Consider the following 15,035-nt stretch of genomic DNA (forward strand, 5'->3'; position numbering starts at 1 on the left):
CGTAAAACAATCCTCCAGCGCTGCCACAATGACAAGCTGGCTGGGCATTTCGGTTATTTAAAAACACTCCACCTCGTGCGGCGGCAATTCTGGTGGCCAACGTTGCTCAAGGACCTTAAAACCTATGTCACAGCATGCCCTGTTTGTGCAGCAACTAAGCGCAAACCAGGCAAACCTCAGGGTCTCCTTCAACCTGTCGCCACCCCATCAGTCCCCTGGCAAGACATATTCATGGACTTTATCGTTGACCTACCCCCCAGTCAACGAAAAACCGTCATTTGGGTGGTCAAAGATTTTTTCTCGAAACAAGCCCATTTCATTCCATGCGCTTCTATCCCCACCGCGCAACAACTGGCACGCCTCTTCCTCGTTCACGTGTACCGCCTTCACGGTATCCCCGCCCGTTTGGTGAGTGACAGAGGCACACAATTTACGTCACAATTTTGGCGGGCATTTTTAAAACTACTGGGCACCAAGCAAGCCCTCTCCACTGCGTGGCATCCACAGACGGACGGCTCTACAGAGGCAGTCAATTCTACACTTGAACAATATTTGCGAGCTTTTGTCAATTACCAACAAGACAACTGGGTCAACCTACTCCCTTTTGCAGAAGTCGCTTATAACAATGCCTTACATCAGAGCACTGGCCAGGTTCCTTTTAAAACTGTCTTCGGTCAGGACTTCGTCCCAATCCCTGAACTCCCTCATCCACAACCCCTACCCGCCTCCCTTACTGACTGGGCTGACTCTCTCAAAGACTCATGGCTAAACATTCAGCAAGCTCTGCTCCATGCCCAAACCACTTACAAACGTCATGCAGATGCAAAGCGCTCACCTGAACCTGCTTTTACTGTAGGGGACAAAGTCTACTTGTCAACCAAGTTTATCAAATCACCACAACCTTCCAAGAAACTTGGCCCTAAGTTTGTGGGTCCTTTTCCTATTGTGGCACAAATTAACCCTGTTACTTTTAAACTTGACTTGCCCCACAACCTAAAACGTTTACATCCTGTTTTCCATTGTAGTTTACTCAAGCCCTACCTGCCATCGGACCGCTGGCATCCCCAACCCATTCCACCACCTCCTCTCATGATTGACAACCAGCAACACTTCGAGGTGAAAGACGTCCTGGACTCTCGCCGCCAGCGCTCCACTTTACAGTACCTCGTTCGTTGGAAACATTTCCCTCATCCTGAATGGGTGGCTGCCCCTGATGTAAACTCCCCTCGTCTAGTGGCACGCTTTCACTCTGCCTACCCCGACAAACCGGCTCCATAGCATTGCTTTGGGGGGGGGCGGTATGTCATGTTTCCCATTTCAATGTTCTGTTAACATTGTAACGTTTCACATGTCAACTCCTTTCCCGTGTTCATTCGCCCGTTCAGGGTTTTTCCATTCCTCCGCCCTCCGTTGTTTTGGAGCCTTGGAATGTGTGTTTGGGTTTGCGCTCCTGTTCAAGGTTACTTTCCCAGGCGCGTGTAACGGTTCCTAGCACCTGGGAGGGGGTGCGCATTGACGGGTGATTGGGGCGGGACTGGCTCACAGGCAAAGCTTTAAGTTTGTATTTGGCGCGCTTTTGCTCATTCTCAGCTTTCTCTGTATTTGCATACTATTCCTTTAATAAATCAGTTATCTTTAAGCCCGAGCTTGTGAGACTGAGTATTTGGGATTAGGCAACCATTACACAAAACAATAAATGGTATTATTTTAATATGGAGAGAGAATATTGGTCTAAAATTTACAACTAACAATGATATGAAAATGTATAGACAGAAACTTGCTTGCCATTAAAACAAAGGGAACTTTTTAAAATCATGTTCCAATACCTTTTGAAATCTAAGTACACATGCTATGCAATTACCACTAAACAGTCTACTTTCTGAGGTTAGCTAGCTTATGCATTTCTGAAGGAATCTTATTAATGTAACTGAGTACCAGCAGGCAAATTTCAAGGGCTGCAAGTTCTACAGAATTCTCTGTGTACTCAGTAGAATAAACAAACAGGAATGCCATCTGTAATCACATTTATTGCACTGAAATTTCATTGCATCGCTCATTTGCTGTATGCAGCTGTTCAAAAACACACATTCCCTCTGTGAAGATTGAAGAGATAATGAACAATCTTGAAACCAAATTCCAATTATCACCCAAACAACTGTCTTTTCTGTATTTTAATGATTTATTATCGAAGGCCAAAGCTACATGGAATATTAGGTGCATTTTCCCTAGAGTTTTGTTCATTCAGCATTGAGAATTGTTTTATTTACATCCCACCTTTCTTTTTTGATGAAATTCATCTTTACACAAGACTCCCAAATAGTTTCCCACCCAGATACTGAAAAAAGAATCTGTATTTTCTGACCAACATTCCAATTCTGAAAGTTCTCCATTAACACAACCCCCCTTCCTAAATACCAATATATGATGTATGACTATTTCCAGAAATACGAAATTGAAAAGTTATTTTTGAAATGTACTTTATTTACATTTTTATCAAAAAGGAAAAACAAATACATTATGAGAGCTATCACAGTGTATTAATAATGGTTCGTTTACGAAGTTGCTCAACATACTCCTTAGCTTGATCAAACCCAGTCTTTGCTGGTGCTGGAGGTGGAGGTGGTCCTTCAACTAATCTCACAAAATAATGACATTTGACTTTGTCCATTACCCCAAAACAGCCTTTGCCATGGTAGCGGATTCTTTTTAGATAATGTCCCTTTCCAGAAAATGATTCAGCTAGAGAATATAAAGGAAAACGGTGGTTACAACAGAGATCCAAAGAAGCACTTATTAGAACAGTCAATTCAACAGTGTTCATTATCTGTTTAATGCATCTCAATGAAAACAGAAAATGGTTCAGTCTTCTAGATGGATAATTGAACCACCGAACAGTAAGAATGGATGAATACACTGTAAAACACATAACAGCTGCTGCCCTTCATTCTGAACTAACAGAGCGATCTTTTTTAAGATCCTTTGTTTCATCAGGTACCTCTGCCTACTGCTGTTGTGCCAAGAGTGTTGCTGCATCTGGAAACTTAGGAAACTGTTTTACATCAGTGACATCATTGGCTCACCTTGTTTGACACAATTCAGAATTCTATATAAAACATTAAACAAGAAAACATAATAAAACTAAAATATTAAAGGTAAAATGTGTAGCTAAGCACCGCCTAACATGATAAACCATCTGTCAGATCTCACTTATACCGTATGCCAGTGTTTCTTAAACCTTGTTCTCTCAGGACCCATTCCTCCATAATTTTAAAAATTATGGAGGACCTCAAAAGAACTTTTGTTTGTATGGGTTATATTTATTGATATTTACCATATTGAAATTTAAAATTGACACATTTGCTGCCACTATCTCTTCTCACAATTGTTTGATGGGATTTTAATACTGTATTATTTTCCAGCACAGGCTGGCAAATAATTTTTATTTCGCTGAGAGGGTCTTGGGAGACCCTCAGGTGTTCTTGGACCACACATTGAGAAACACTGCCCTATATTTCCTTCCAGCAATCATGACTGAACTCCTCCATCCACAGTTGGCTCATAGCACCAGAAGGGTTATGAAATGTGAAGGAATTTAGCTCTGGCCTTGAGAAGGCTTAGGGACAGGGAAAATAGTTGCTCCACCATGGGAAAGTAGAAAAAGACTCAGAACAGCACCAACTTCACTTTTTTGCCCTTAAAAGGTTTTAAGCAGGCTTTCAAGATTCTATGAAGACTACAACTCTACTGAAATAGGCTACAGAAACAGAATCTTGCAAATTTGCTGCGTTTTCCCTTCCTTCCCTCTTATACCCCAGGGAGTCAGGGGGAGCCAATCTGAATCCCTTTCTAATGCTTGCCCGCCTCCCCACACTTAATGCATGCTTCTGTTGTCCTAACAGCTTCTGGACAGCTTCTCCAAGATCATCTCCATGGCTCCCTACAAACCTCAAACGATACTATCCTGTCTAAAGCAGCCAACCTGTCAGTATTGGCAGTCAGCAAGTCACTGGTGAAAAGTGTAAAAGTGGGTATCTCTTTTGCAGTGCTGGCAGCACCACTGTACAACCCTGGGCTACTAGATGCAACCCAGAAATTGGTGACACTAAAGAATGCTGTTAACTTTGCCATGTGGAACATGTTAGGTAAAGGTAAAGGTTTCCCTTGACGTAAAGTCCAGTCGTGTCCGACTCTAGGGGGCGGTGCTCATCTCCGTTTCTAAGCCTTAGAGCCGGCGTTGTCCATAGACACTTCCGGGTCATGTGGCCAGCATGACGACACGGAACGCCATTACCTTCCCGCCGAAGCGGTACCTATTGATCTACTAACATTTGCATGTTTTCGAACTGCTAGGTGAGCAGGAGCTGGGATTAACAACGGGAGCTCACCCCGCCGCGCGGTTTCGAACCGCCGACCTTCTGATCGACAGCTCAGCGGTTTAACCCGCAGCGCCACCGCGTCCCTTGATGTTAAGTGGTGCCCAAATGAGGAAACTGGAGCAAGCTGCACTAAACTGCTAAAATACAACACTGAGCTGGCTATTTTCACTAAACGGACTGCTCGGATTTGAAAAGAAGGTGGTTTCCAACGCAGACAGTTCTAAACATGTGCATCTTTACTACTGTGGTGGTAAATAACTGCAGCTGGGCATAGGATTCATAGGTGCAATACATCAATAACATCAGCTGAAGCAGTTTCAGACCATGTTGCCATTTCAATCCTCCATGGAACTGTACTGATTGCTATAACCGCAACCCATGCACCAATAAAGGTGGACAGTGATGATAAAAAAAGACCATTTTTACACTGAATTCCAGAGCCTCATAAATAAAATCCCCAAAAGAGGCCTCTTTGTGTTAACAGATGATCTAAATGTATGAGATTGGTAAATTGTGGCTTGGCTGGGAAGAAATCATGGACAAGTTTGGTCTGGTAGCATGAACAATGATGAGTTGTGGCTACACAATTGTGTATCATGAAACTCACTAGTCATTTGCAACAGATTATTCAGGCATAAGACCATCCATCAATTAACTTGATATTCATGAGCACTAAATATAGCTACTCCTCACTTAAAGACTGCCCTGTTTAGCAATTGTTCAAAGTTACAATGGCACTGAAAAAGTAACTTTATGACCAGTCCTCACAATTATGACTGTCGCAGCATCCCAGTTACATGATCACTATTTGCGTGCTTCACAGATTGCTTCCAACAAGAGAATCAGTGGAGAAGGTGGCAGTAAAATCACAAGTCACAGTCACATGATGTCTCGCTTAATGACTGTGGGTAATTCACTTAATGACCATGGTGGAAGTGAGTTCATAAGTCCGTCACATGATGCCACAGGACAATACAACCACATCACTTAGCAATGGAGTTGCCAGTCCCAATTATGGTCATTAAGTGAGGACTACCAGTATCTGTTTCTGATATATGAAAGCTGTTAAAGAAAGTATATACCTACATTTATTTCAGAAGTATTTTGGAAGTAATTTGTTCCAAATCAGTTATACTGCCCCTGTTTCTTTTATTTTGACCCCTGACAAATGGATGTAAATATCTGTGAGTATATCATGTGTGGGCACACACATGCAGTTTAAATAAATAAATAAAATTATGTATTAAATAATAATTTATATCCAGTGAACATTTTCTCCTTTTGCTCTTTTCCCTGTCCACCTGCATTTTTTTAGTGCAGCCACTGGCACATCATTCAGACTGAAATGCTTGGCCCAAAAAAGGGTGCCCGCACCCAGTCTAGGATAACAGGACAGTATGATTAGAGCAGTTGTGAAATTAAAAATGCACGTATCTAAACTGGCTTATACTATTGCTATTGTAAATAACACTGCTTTTTTTGAGGAAGTTTCATACAATTATAAAGTATTTACCAATGTATAAATTGGATTTAAATTCTACATTATATCTTGTCACTGCCAGTTCTTGAGCTTCCAGAAGAACCTATTACGAAAAAAAGGAAAAATAATGTTAGTCACAGAGATCATGAATGTTTTTAATTTAAGAGCTTTATAGCTCCATAAAGAGAAACAAAAGAATATATTAATCTCAGCAAAACAGCTTGCACACTGAAAATCCTATTCTCCTCTTCACAGCAAAATCTTCTGTAGCCTAGTCAATTAGATTTTTATTCTGTGAGCCTTACTCCCAGATCACTGAGCAGAACATTGCCTTAGTTAACCTTTAGAAGTTCAAACAAGTCCATACCCTAGAGGAGTAGAAGCTGGTCTTCCCCAACTTGAGGATATGTAGGTATGTATGTTCAGCTACAACTTCCATCATCCAACACCAACATCCTCACAACGGAGGGTGCTTTAATTCAATTCCATTACCCAACAATATTTGGCAGGCCTTTCTAAATGCCTAGAATTTCAGGATTATTCTATTCACTCTACTGGCCTGTCGAGATAATTAGACCTCCTAAAAAGTAAGAAAAAATTAACTAATTTTCAAGGAGCCTATAGCCAATAATTTGTTAGTTTAAATTTGATACCCTCATATATGCACACCTGCCATACAATTTATGCAGAATTGCATGGTTATCCCAATTGCCTCATCCCTAGAACTTATCTATACTGCACAATCATATTCCTTCCCTCTTTAATTCCACATTTTCTCAAACAATTTTGCTTTGCATATAACTTTGTTCTACTTTCTCTGGCTATCCAGAATCTTTGTTTCTGATACTAACCATGTTTATGCATTGTGCAAACTGAACAAATTGTGATTTATTGAGTAACCATAGTTAAGGAAACTTAGTGCAACACACTAACAAATGGAACAATTGTAGTTTATTCAGTAACATACTTAGCCATAATGGTTAGATTCACACAACATGGTCGGCATGTTTTATGAATCCACCCTACAGTTGTAATCAGTTTTCCTTTCTCTGATAGTCCATTCCACCTTTGCATTAAGCATCATACAATTTTTTTCCAAGATTCATTTCTATCTTACCTCAATTTCTACTTTTTGTCAAAGCTTAAGTCACCCATATTTTTTTTTCAATCCATTACTGCTTAGCAAACTTTCTTCAACTTCCTTGCATTAGGATTCTTGATCCTTTTGCTTTCTATCTCCTGGGATTCCTTCCCTGCTTTCACCTATTCATATACCAAGTTTAATCACTATCAAATGGTCATATTTTCCAAAGTACAAAATCTTGTTGGGAAACTAGAGTTCCACATAATATACAGATAAAAACTCTGCATATATTGAGTGATAAACTTCAGAAAAGCTCTCAAATACATGGGTTTAAGCAAGATTGGAAAGAATCACATTTTAAAGAAAACAGTAACATACCTCTTTGATTATTTTTGCTCCCTTTTTATCATTGAATTCTAACTGAGCCAGTGCCTCGTCAATGGTCATTCCCCGTATCTGAAACGGAAGGAAGTATATTTTGTACAGAAAAATAAATCTCATAATGATTTCAATGGCAAACATATTTTGGTGTAAAAGAACAATACAGGTAGTCTTCACTTACAGACCACAAATGGGACTGGCAACTCTGTCACTAAGCAACATGGTCTTAAAGTGAAACATCACATGACCGTGACCGACTTACGGCATCAGTTCCAGCTGCAGTCGTTAAGCGAATCACTGCAGTTGTTAAGCATGACACCACGTGACCACAACCTGTGACTTCCTGCTGGCTTCCCCATTGACTTCACTTGTCGGAAGCCGGCTGTGAAGGTCACAAATGGTGATCATGTGACAGCTATCACCAACACAAATGTGCACCAGTTGACAAGTGCCTGAATCGCAATCACATGACCATGGGAATGCTGCAATGACTGCAAGTTGAAAGACTGGTCATAAGTCTCCTTTTTCAGTGCCACTGTAACTTCAAACAGTTGCTGAACAGGAAGTCAGTAAGCAAGGACTACCTTTATCATATTGGTTCTTAGTTACTGCTTTGGGGTCTGAGTCACACACTGAAGTAGCACGATAACTATAAACTGATGACACAGGAAAAGCTATCAGGATCATACAAACATACATCTAAGAAATCTACCAAAAATGCTCTTACCAATTTGGCCAGGTACCACATCTTATCCTTATCATATTTGATATCTCTTCGACAGTGGTATATCTCCTTTAAAAAAGAAATGTTTATTATGTAGAATTAGCTGATATAAAATGGTTACAGTAATTCAGGGGGAAACACAGCAATTTATCCCAAAATGAATGCATCCCTACCTGAGCACAGAGCCAAGATCATTTGAGACTGGAACTTCAACTGTAGCTTTTCAAGGGGAGTTGTTTTATAGTATGTACCAGCAACGAAACCAAAACACCAAAGCATCCTCTAACATCTGAGACACTACACATGGCTGTTTTAAATTACAGTTTAAAAAATAAAACTCAGCTGAATCTCATGGGATTTCTAGGCAAGACTGCTGAAATATCATGCGAAGTGACTGGGCAATCACCTGAGATCACAGGCTGATCAGCTTTATACTACTGGTCATAACTGAATACTTTCTAGCTAGAAGAGGCTGTCAGGTATCTTAAGAAAATCCTGACTCTGAGACTGAGATTATTTTAACTGAAGATACCACTGCATATAAAATAAATTGCCTACTACTGAACAACAATCCCTCACATAAATATAAATCATTAGCATGATATACTGAAACAATTAAATTGTAACACAATTTTATAAGATATATGGGAATTAACTGCCCATGACCAGAGTCCACTCAACTGTGCTATTGAGATTCTTCTCTATTACCATTATGTCTTCCATCTGACCTTACTTTTCCCTTTCAGGTATTTGCAGCTGATCATTGAAAGAGAAAGGCCTAGATGCTAACAAAATGAAATGCATTCCTTCAAGTTTGCACCTCCCCAAAAACTGAATGCTAATGAACTGTCACGGTGATGAGCACTAGGTAAACAATTTTGAAAGAAGACATGGCTGCCTTCTATGTTTTTTCACACCCTACCCCACCCCAAAGATGCCAAACAGCTGCAGGGAGTGAATAACAGAAAAACCCAGTATTTTAATCCAAATGAGATGCTACAAAAAGATCAACACTTATTTATTTCATTAAATTCATTGTAAATGCCAATTCCAACACAGATCTCAGAAACTACTCCTTATAAAAGTATGTCAGACACACAGGAATTCTTAGCTCTGCCGTTGTCTAACAATGGAAAAGAAATTGAAGCAAATACTTACTGCTGGCCTTCGAGGCTCGTCTGGTCCTTGTGGCGGATAGGTGATCCTGTTCCTCTTATCCCATTTTATGCTGTACCCAAAACATCTGCATGTATTAATAGTTGATAGAAGAGGAATGCTGGAAGATGCCAGTACCCTACAAAACAAGATTTTATCATTTTACAGAAGTTAAATCCTGTCACTGGTTGCAATAATTACTAAGATATTGACTGCTAAATGCTACTCATCCCAATTTAACATGCATATTTATTATAGTTCCATAACTTAGCACTCAACAGGATGTACAATGTTGACTTTAGGCCAACCACCTCAGCTGCAAGATGAATATATTCACACACATATAAAGCTATCTACAGGTGTCTTGCATTTATGTATAACCCAAAGATTAAACCACCAGCATAACTCTTTGGGGCAAAGTGGAGTAGATCTACTTGTGCCTAAACTCAACCACTGTTAAAATACTGAGTTTCTCTGTTATTTCAGTGACAGCTCTCATTTTCACCCATTAAAAAGTAGCCTATTGTGTCTTAGAAAGGGATCCATACCAACCAACACGGCTTTGTACACTGTACTAAGCAACAGTTTGTTTTAACTGCAGTTTTTTTTTTTAATCAATCAATAGTGACTTGACTCACCTGTTAAGCCATAAAGCATGGTTTAAAACTGCACTGGCTGAGTTGGTATATAATATTAAGCAAATATCAAAACACATTATGACTTAGTACAATGTGTGAATCCAGCCAATAAGATGGTTCTTATTATTACTTTTATCAGTCATTCTTGATTCTCCCCTCGTTTTATAGTTACTATATTCCATTCTTCCTCCCATACAGTTTTCAGTTTGTTCTTTTTAATTGCCTAGTCAGGGGCTGGCCACCCAGTCTTTAATCCATCCATCCATCCATATCACACACACCTTGGGAATATTGCATCATACATAAACACTCTTTAGTGTAGATGGTGTACGTATGATTACACTTTTGTGAGAAAAGCAGAAGGAATGCTAAATTTATTGTTGTTTTACATAAAGGCACTCATGCCTGTTATTTAATAATTTGAGTATGAAATTACACAAGGCTCATGTCTAGTGCCCTTGAAATCTCCTTTTGAAATGTTCTATGTAATACTCTTGATTTCAATTATTTAAAAAATATGGAACATCACAGAGCTTCTGAAAATTCCCTCACATTCATAAGAAACTGTCAGCTGGCTACTATCTAAGAAATGTAAATGTAAACCCTAAGTCTTCTAGGTTCTAGAATTTCTATACAGATCTTTAGATCTTCTCTACTGGCTCTGTACCAACTCTTTAATTTCAAGGGAAGAAAGATTTCCTTCAATAACCTAGTCTGTAAAGCAAACAAACCCCATGTTAGGATGTTACAATGCCATCTAGTGATCACAAATATATAATGCTCTCACACTATTAGAGTGTGAGACCACTCAAAATCTTCTTGGCTCAGAAGATAAATGCTCAGAAGGCACTTCTGCCAAAAGAATGATTGCACAGCAGCCTAAAACTGAGAAAAGGTGGCATTCAAATGTAAATAAATGCATAAATAAGTATATATTTCACAATTGCAGAAATATTTGACAGACCTCTGACTGAAAGTGTTCTTCTTTTAAGTAATACTATCAAGCAGTTATTGACCATTAAAATTTTATAATTTATGTTCAACTTTCCCAAAAAAGAATGCCCCAAAAGATATAACTGTATCTTTACTTTGGATCCTCAAATTGCTATTTGAGTATCAAGCATCCATTTGTTCAGCAACTGTTTGAAGTTACAAAAGTGCTGAAAAAATGGACTTGTGACCAGTCCTCAAATGTATGCCTGTCACGGAAACCCCGCAGTCATGTGATAAAAATTTGGGCCTGCCCACATTGACAACCGCCCCCTTGCACCCACCCATCCACCTGACCTTCCTTGTCATCTTCACTTGCCTTCTCTCCACTGGGCTCACCGTCCTGGCCACGAGCAGGAGAGCCGCTGCGGAAATGTCCCACAGGCTGACAGGTGAGAGGTAAGGGCAGGGGGGCGGATGCTGCGGGCACTAGGCAGCGCAGGCAGGCGTGTGCTGCTGCTCCACCGTGAAGGGGCTGGGGCCCTGCTGACCAGGGTGATCCTACGCACTGCATGTCAGCACCAGCCAGGATGATTCTTTGCACTGCACCTCACCATGTGCTGCACTTCGCCGCATGCCCCTGCCAGCTGAGACAAACTTTTGCGTGGAAGGATCATCCTGGACAGCAGCAAGGCGCAAAGTGAAGGACTGTCCCCGTTGGCAGTGGCACACAAGGTGTGAAGGATCGTCCTGGCCGGCAGTGCCATGAAGTGAGGTGCAGTGTGAAGGATCTTCCTGGCCAGTAGGGGCACACGACGAGGCGCAGCGGGAAGGATTGTCCCAGCCAGCCATGGCACAAGGTGTGATGGGGGCGGGTAGGGAGGTGGCCAAAAGTGCAGAGATGGAGGGAGGGTTGGCAAGTGGGGGGAATTGAAGCAGAGACAGTCCTTTACCTTGGAAGAACCAAGGCTTGGAGCTGGAAGGGACCTAGCTGGGAATGGCTTGGATCGGGGTAGGTCCTCGCCTAACAACCATTCACTTAACAACAGCAACAGGGACTGCACGGATTGCCATTGCTAAGCAGAGCAGTCACGTAATGTTTCGCTTTACTACCACTTCACTTAGCAACAGAGCTGCCAGTCCTAATTAGCGTTGTTAAGTGAGGACTACCTGTAATGTCTGTTCTTAGAATCAGCAGGACAAGCACAGTGAAACTATTGCCTGATTCCTATATTAGCCTTCCAAATGAGGCTTTTATTATGTAATGATCTGCCTCATTCACATAAATCTAAGCACAGAAGCATCCAGATGATAGCATTGTGCACTTGTTAACCCTAGTTGTTTTCCATTATTTCTTCTTTTTCCTTTCTGTATTAAAACAATTAATGAAGAGAATACGCAAGAGCTCCCTCTCTAGTCTTAAATCTCAAAACAATATAATATACCACAATAGTCCAATTTGATTTCACCTAAATATGATACCAAGGACTAGACTAGGTCAATATTCCTTAATTTTCTCAAATACTTTCTGATTTGCATATCATCTAGAATGCAATTTGCCTTCCCAAACGAAGGCTTCTGTTTTTATTTCACTATCAGATGAAAACATTTTTATGTGGAAAGGCACTTGATGAATGCTGAGCTTTTATAAACTCAATCAGTTTCTTTCTCCTTTCTCTCACTCTCTCTCTGAAATAGTTAGGCACCCAAAGGCTCTTTGATCAGTGACTGCAAATGACATTCATTGAAAAAAAAAAAACCTATTAGAATTCATAATGGCATTATGCCAAATGCTAATTTTGACAATTTCATAAAGTAACTTAAAAACCATAGCAAAAGATCTACAGGAATCTCAAGTGTCATTAAACAGTACTTTGAGGTGAAAGGTCCCCTGTGCAAGCACTGTTTCATGTCTGACCCTTTGGGGGGACATCGCTTTCGTGACATTTTCTTGGCAGACTATAGCGGGGTAGTTTGCCATTGCCTTCCCCAGTTGTCACCTTCCCCAGCAAGCTGGGTACTCATTTTACCGACCTCGGAAGGATGGAAGGCTGAGTCGACCTGAGCCGGCTACCCAAGAATCCAGCTTCCGCTGGGATCGAACTCGGGTCGTGGGGAGAGTTTCGGCTGCAATACTGCTGCCTACCACTCTGAGCTACATGAGGCTCTGTCAAAGAGCACTATATAGTATTACAAATTAGAATAAAACTTAGCACTAGAATGAAACCACAAGGAAATAGTAATTTCTGTCATATTAATTTGTCCTTAAGTTTTAATATGCTGCATAGTACCTCTAATTTCGAAACAGATATGAAAAGAACTCTTGACATTTAAAGGTGAAATAACAAAAAAGTGGAACAACAAAAAAATCTAACAAAAACCTAGCAGAATAAATGTATTTCCTAATCAGTGTTTTCTCTTTTGAATATAAATTGAATGATACTTGATTGATTAAAGTTGATAAAATGTTATGTTATAAAATGTTTTCCACTCAGAGGTGGAAAAATTTATTTATAATAAAATAGATCACATAAAAAATATGCCAAGGAAAAGTAGAACTAAGGAAAATTTTAGTATTCACTCGACATCTATAGGTTACAAATAAAATGATCAGTTTGATCTTTTTGTTTTTCTTCCATGTTTTTAATTAAAAGACATGAAAAATCATTTTTATTATTTCTGATTTTTAAAAAATTAAAACATTTCACTGGCCCCCACTGAACCTATTGTGCTTAATGTTTAAGTCAGTCCTGCATGGAATTAGTGGAGAGAAGCATCTGGCTATTACTACCACAGGACTACTCAACTCTGAGGGATTTTGAATGATCAGCATCTCATAGCAATATTAGCAACAGTCAGTTTGTAAACTTATTATTTTGACTACAGGAGGAAGTCACCAAAGGAATCAGTACCTACTGTCATACCATAGATTTTTCAGGCCAGATAACCTAGTAGTTCCTGATCTGTCTAAGCAGACAGACACAAAATGCAATATGAGAAAGCGTGGGCCGTGATGCCATAAATTTTACGTTTTTATTGTAAACCACCCAGAGTGCCTCTTGTGGGGGGAGATGGGCAGTGGCAAAAATTTGAAATAATAATAATAATAATATAATAATAATAAATGGCCTAGCCCTCTTAATTCAGGTTGAAGACACCTGCATTTGACAAGTCATAGTATCTAAAAGCTAGTGACAATAAAACCATCTAAATTTGGAAGATAAATTTGTTGCCCTCGGTTAAAACTGATGAACTGTCTGGTTCCATAAATATTGTTTCCTGTTGCTTCATCTCTATCATTTTTCTTGATTCTGTGAAGATTTGGGATTCATGCTTTGGAATTAAAATTATTATTGTATATTACTGACATTGGTTCCAAATAGGGATTTTTACTGGAAGTGAAGTGGATGTTGGGAGCAAAGAATCATGGTTTTCCCACTACCATTGCTTCAGGAAAGTAGAATTCAGGAAAAATATTTCTGATCAACTATAAGAGTCTTGTATCATCTTAAAGAATATCAAGTGTGTTATGACAGCCATTAGAAATGCTGGCTCAATATGCTAGAAGATGATGTCCAACACAGCTTGAGGGCACACTGCTGGGGATGTTTGTATTATGCATTTGTATTTCATTTTGTAATTTGTATTCCATTTTGAAAAACCTGTAGTTGAGACAGATACAGAGAGAAGGACCAAATACTTGGAGGTAATCAAGAAAATGCAAGCAATGTTGAATGGGATAATTTCATTAAAACTCAAAAACAATGATGATAATTACAGCTACCTTTCTCAAGCAGCACTGGTGAAAAAAAATCACTGAAAGAAATTGGGGGAAAAAAGAAACAAAAAAAGGGGAGAAGAGAAGCGCAGATCTTCCGGGCAACATCTTGTTCCCAAAACATTCATCAGCTCTGGGCCTGAGGTCAACAAGACTAATCCCGTCTTTACAGCACTGCCAAAAATACCAAAAGAAGCCAGGCTGTACCCTAAAGAACTTGTAACTATTTTCACAGATTTTAATTTTGTCCCTTAATGCATTTCTTAACTTCCGCGAGCCTCAGGTACCAAAGCTCACCTCTCGGCCCGAGGGCAACCGCCAAGGCGCCACGCGCGGGCAATCCCTGCAAGAGAGAAAAAAGATGTGGGTCGTCAGATCCCCGCGCACCTCCCCTTCGCAGCCCGCTCGCCCTGCCAAGCTCACCACAGAGCATCCCCAGCAGCGCCATCTTCGCAACCCTCCGACCGCTTTTACGGCAGAGGCCGGAGC

At 40.1% G+C, this 15,035-nt stretch overlaps 1 protein-coding gene across 2 annotated transcripts; it reads right to left on the reverse strand.

Annotated features, from left to right (window-relative positions):
* Positions 1-2,460: 2,460 nt before the first annotated feature.
* On the reverse strand, positions 2,461-15,003 carry MRPL22 (mitochondrial ribosomal protein L22). Of its 2 annotated transcripts, none has more exons than XM_063292144.1 (7): positions 14,970-15,003; positions 14,844-14,889; positions 9,204-9,288; positions 8,049-8,114; positions 7,319-7,396; positions 5,890-5,959; positions 2,461-2,739 (listed from the first exon to the last, which is right to left on the reverse strand). In XM_063292144.1, exons 1-7 carry the CDS (start codon positions 14,992-14,994, stop codon positions 2,528-2,530), a joined length of 582 nt encoding a protein of 193 aa, XP_063148214.1. In that variant the 5' UTR covers positions 14,995-15,003; the 3' UTR covers positions 2,461-2,527. The 2 variants fall into 2 exon arrangements, with proteins under 2 accessions (XP_063148214.1, XP_063148213.1); XM_063292143.1 differs by having other exon boundaries at positions 9,204-9,339.
* Between the last annotated feature and the right edge of the window lie 32 nt (positions 15,004-15,035).

This window comes from Candoia aspera, chromosome 2, assembly GCF_035149785.1.
Source record: "Candoia aspera isolate rCanAsp1 chromosome 2, rCanAsp1.hap2, whole genome shotgun sequence".
NCBI lineage: Eukaryota > Metazoa > Chordata > Lepidosauria > Squamata > Boidae > Candoia > Candoia aspera.

Bases quoted from the DNA above. Each gene is read 5' to 3' on its own strand.
- MRPL22 (XM_063292143.1), bottom strand. From the start codon at position 14,994: ATGGCGCTGCTGGGGATGCTCTGTG. The intron at 8,115-9,203 runs GTAAGTATTTGC...TCTTTTTTAAAG, and splicing joins ACGAGCCTCGAAGGCCAGCA to GAGATATACCACTGTCGAAG. The intron at 2,740-5,889 runs GTAAATACTTTA...TATATTCTCTAG, and splicing joins TAAATCCAATTTATACATTG to CTGAATCATTTTCTGGAAAG.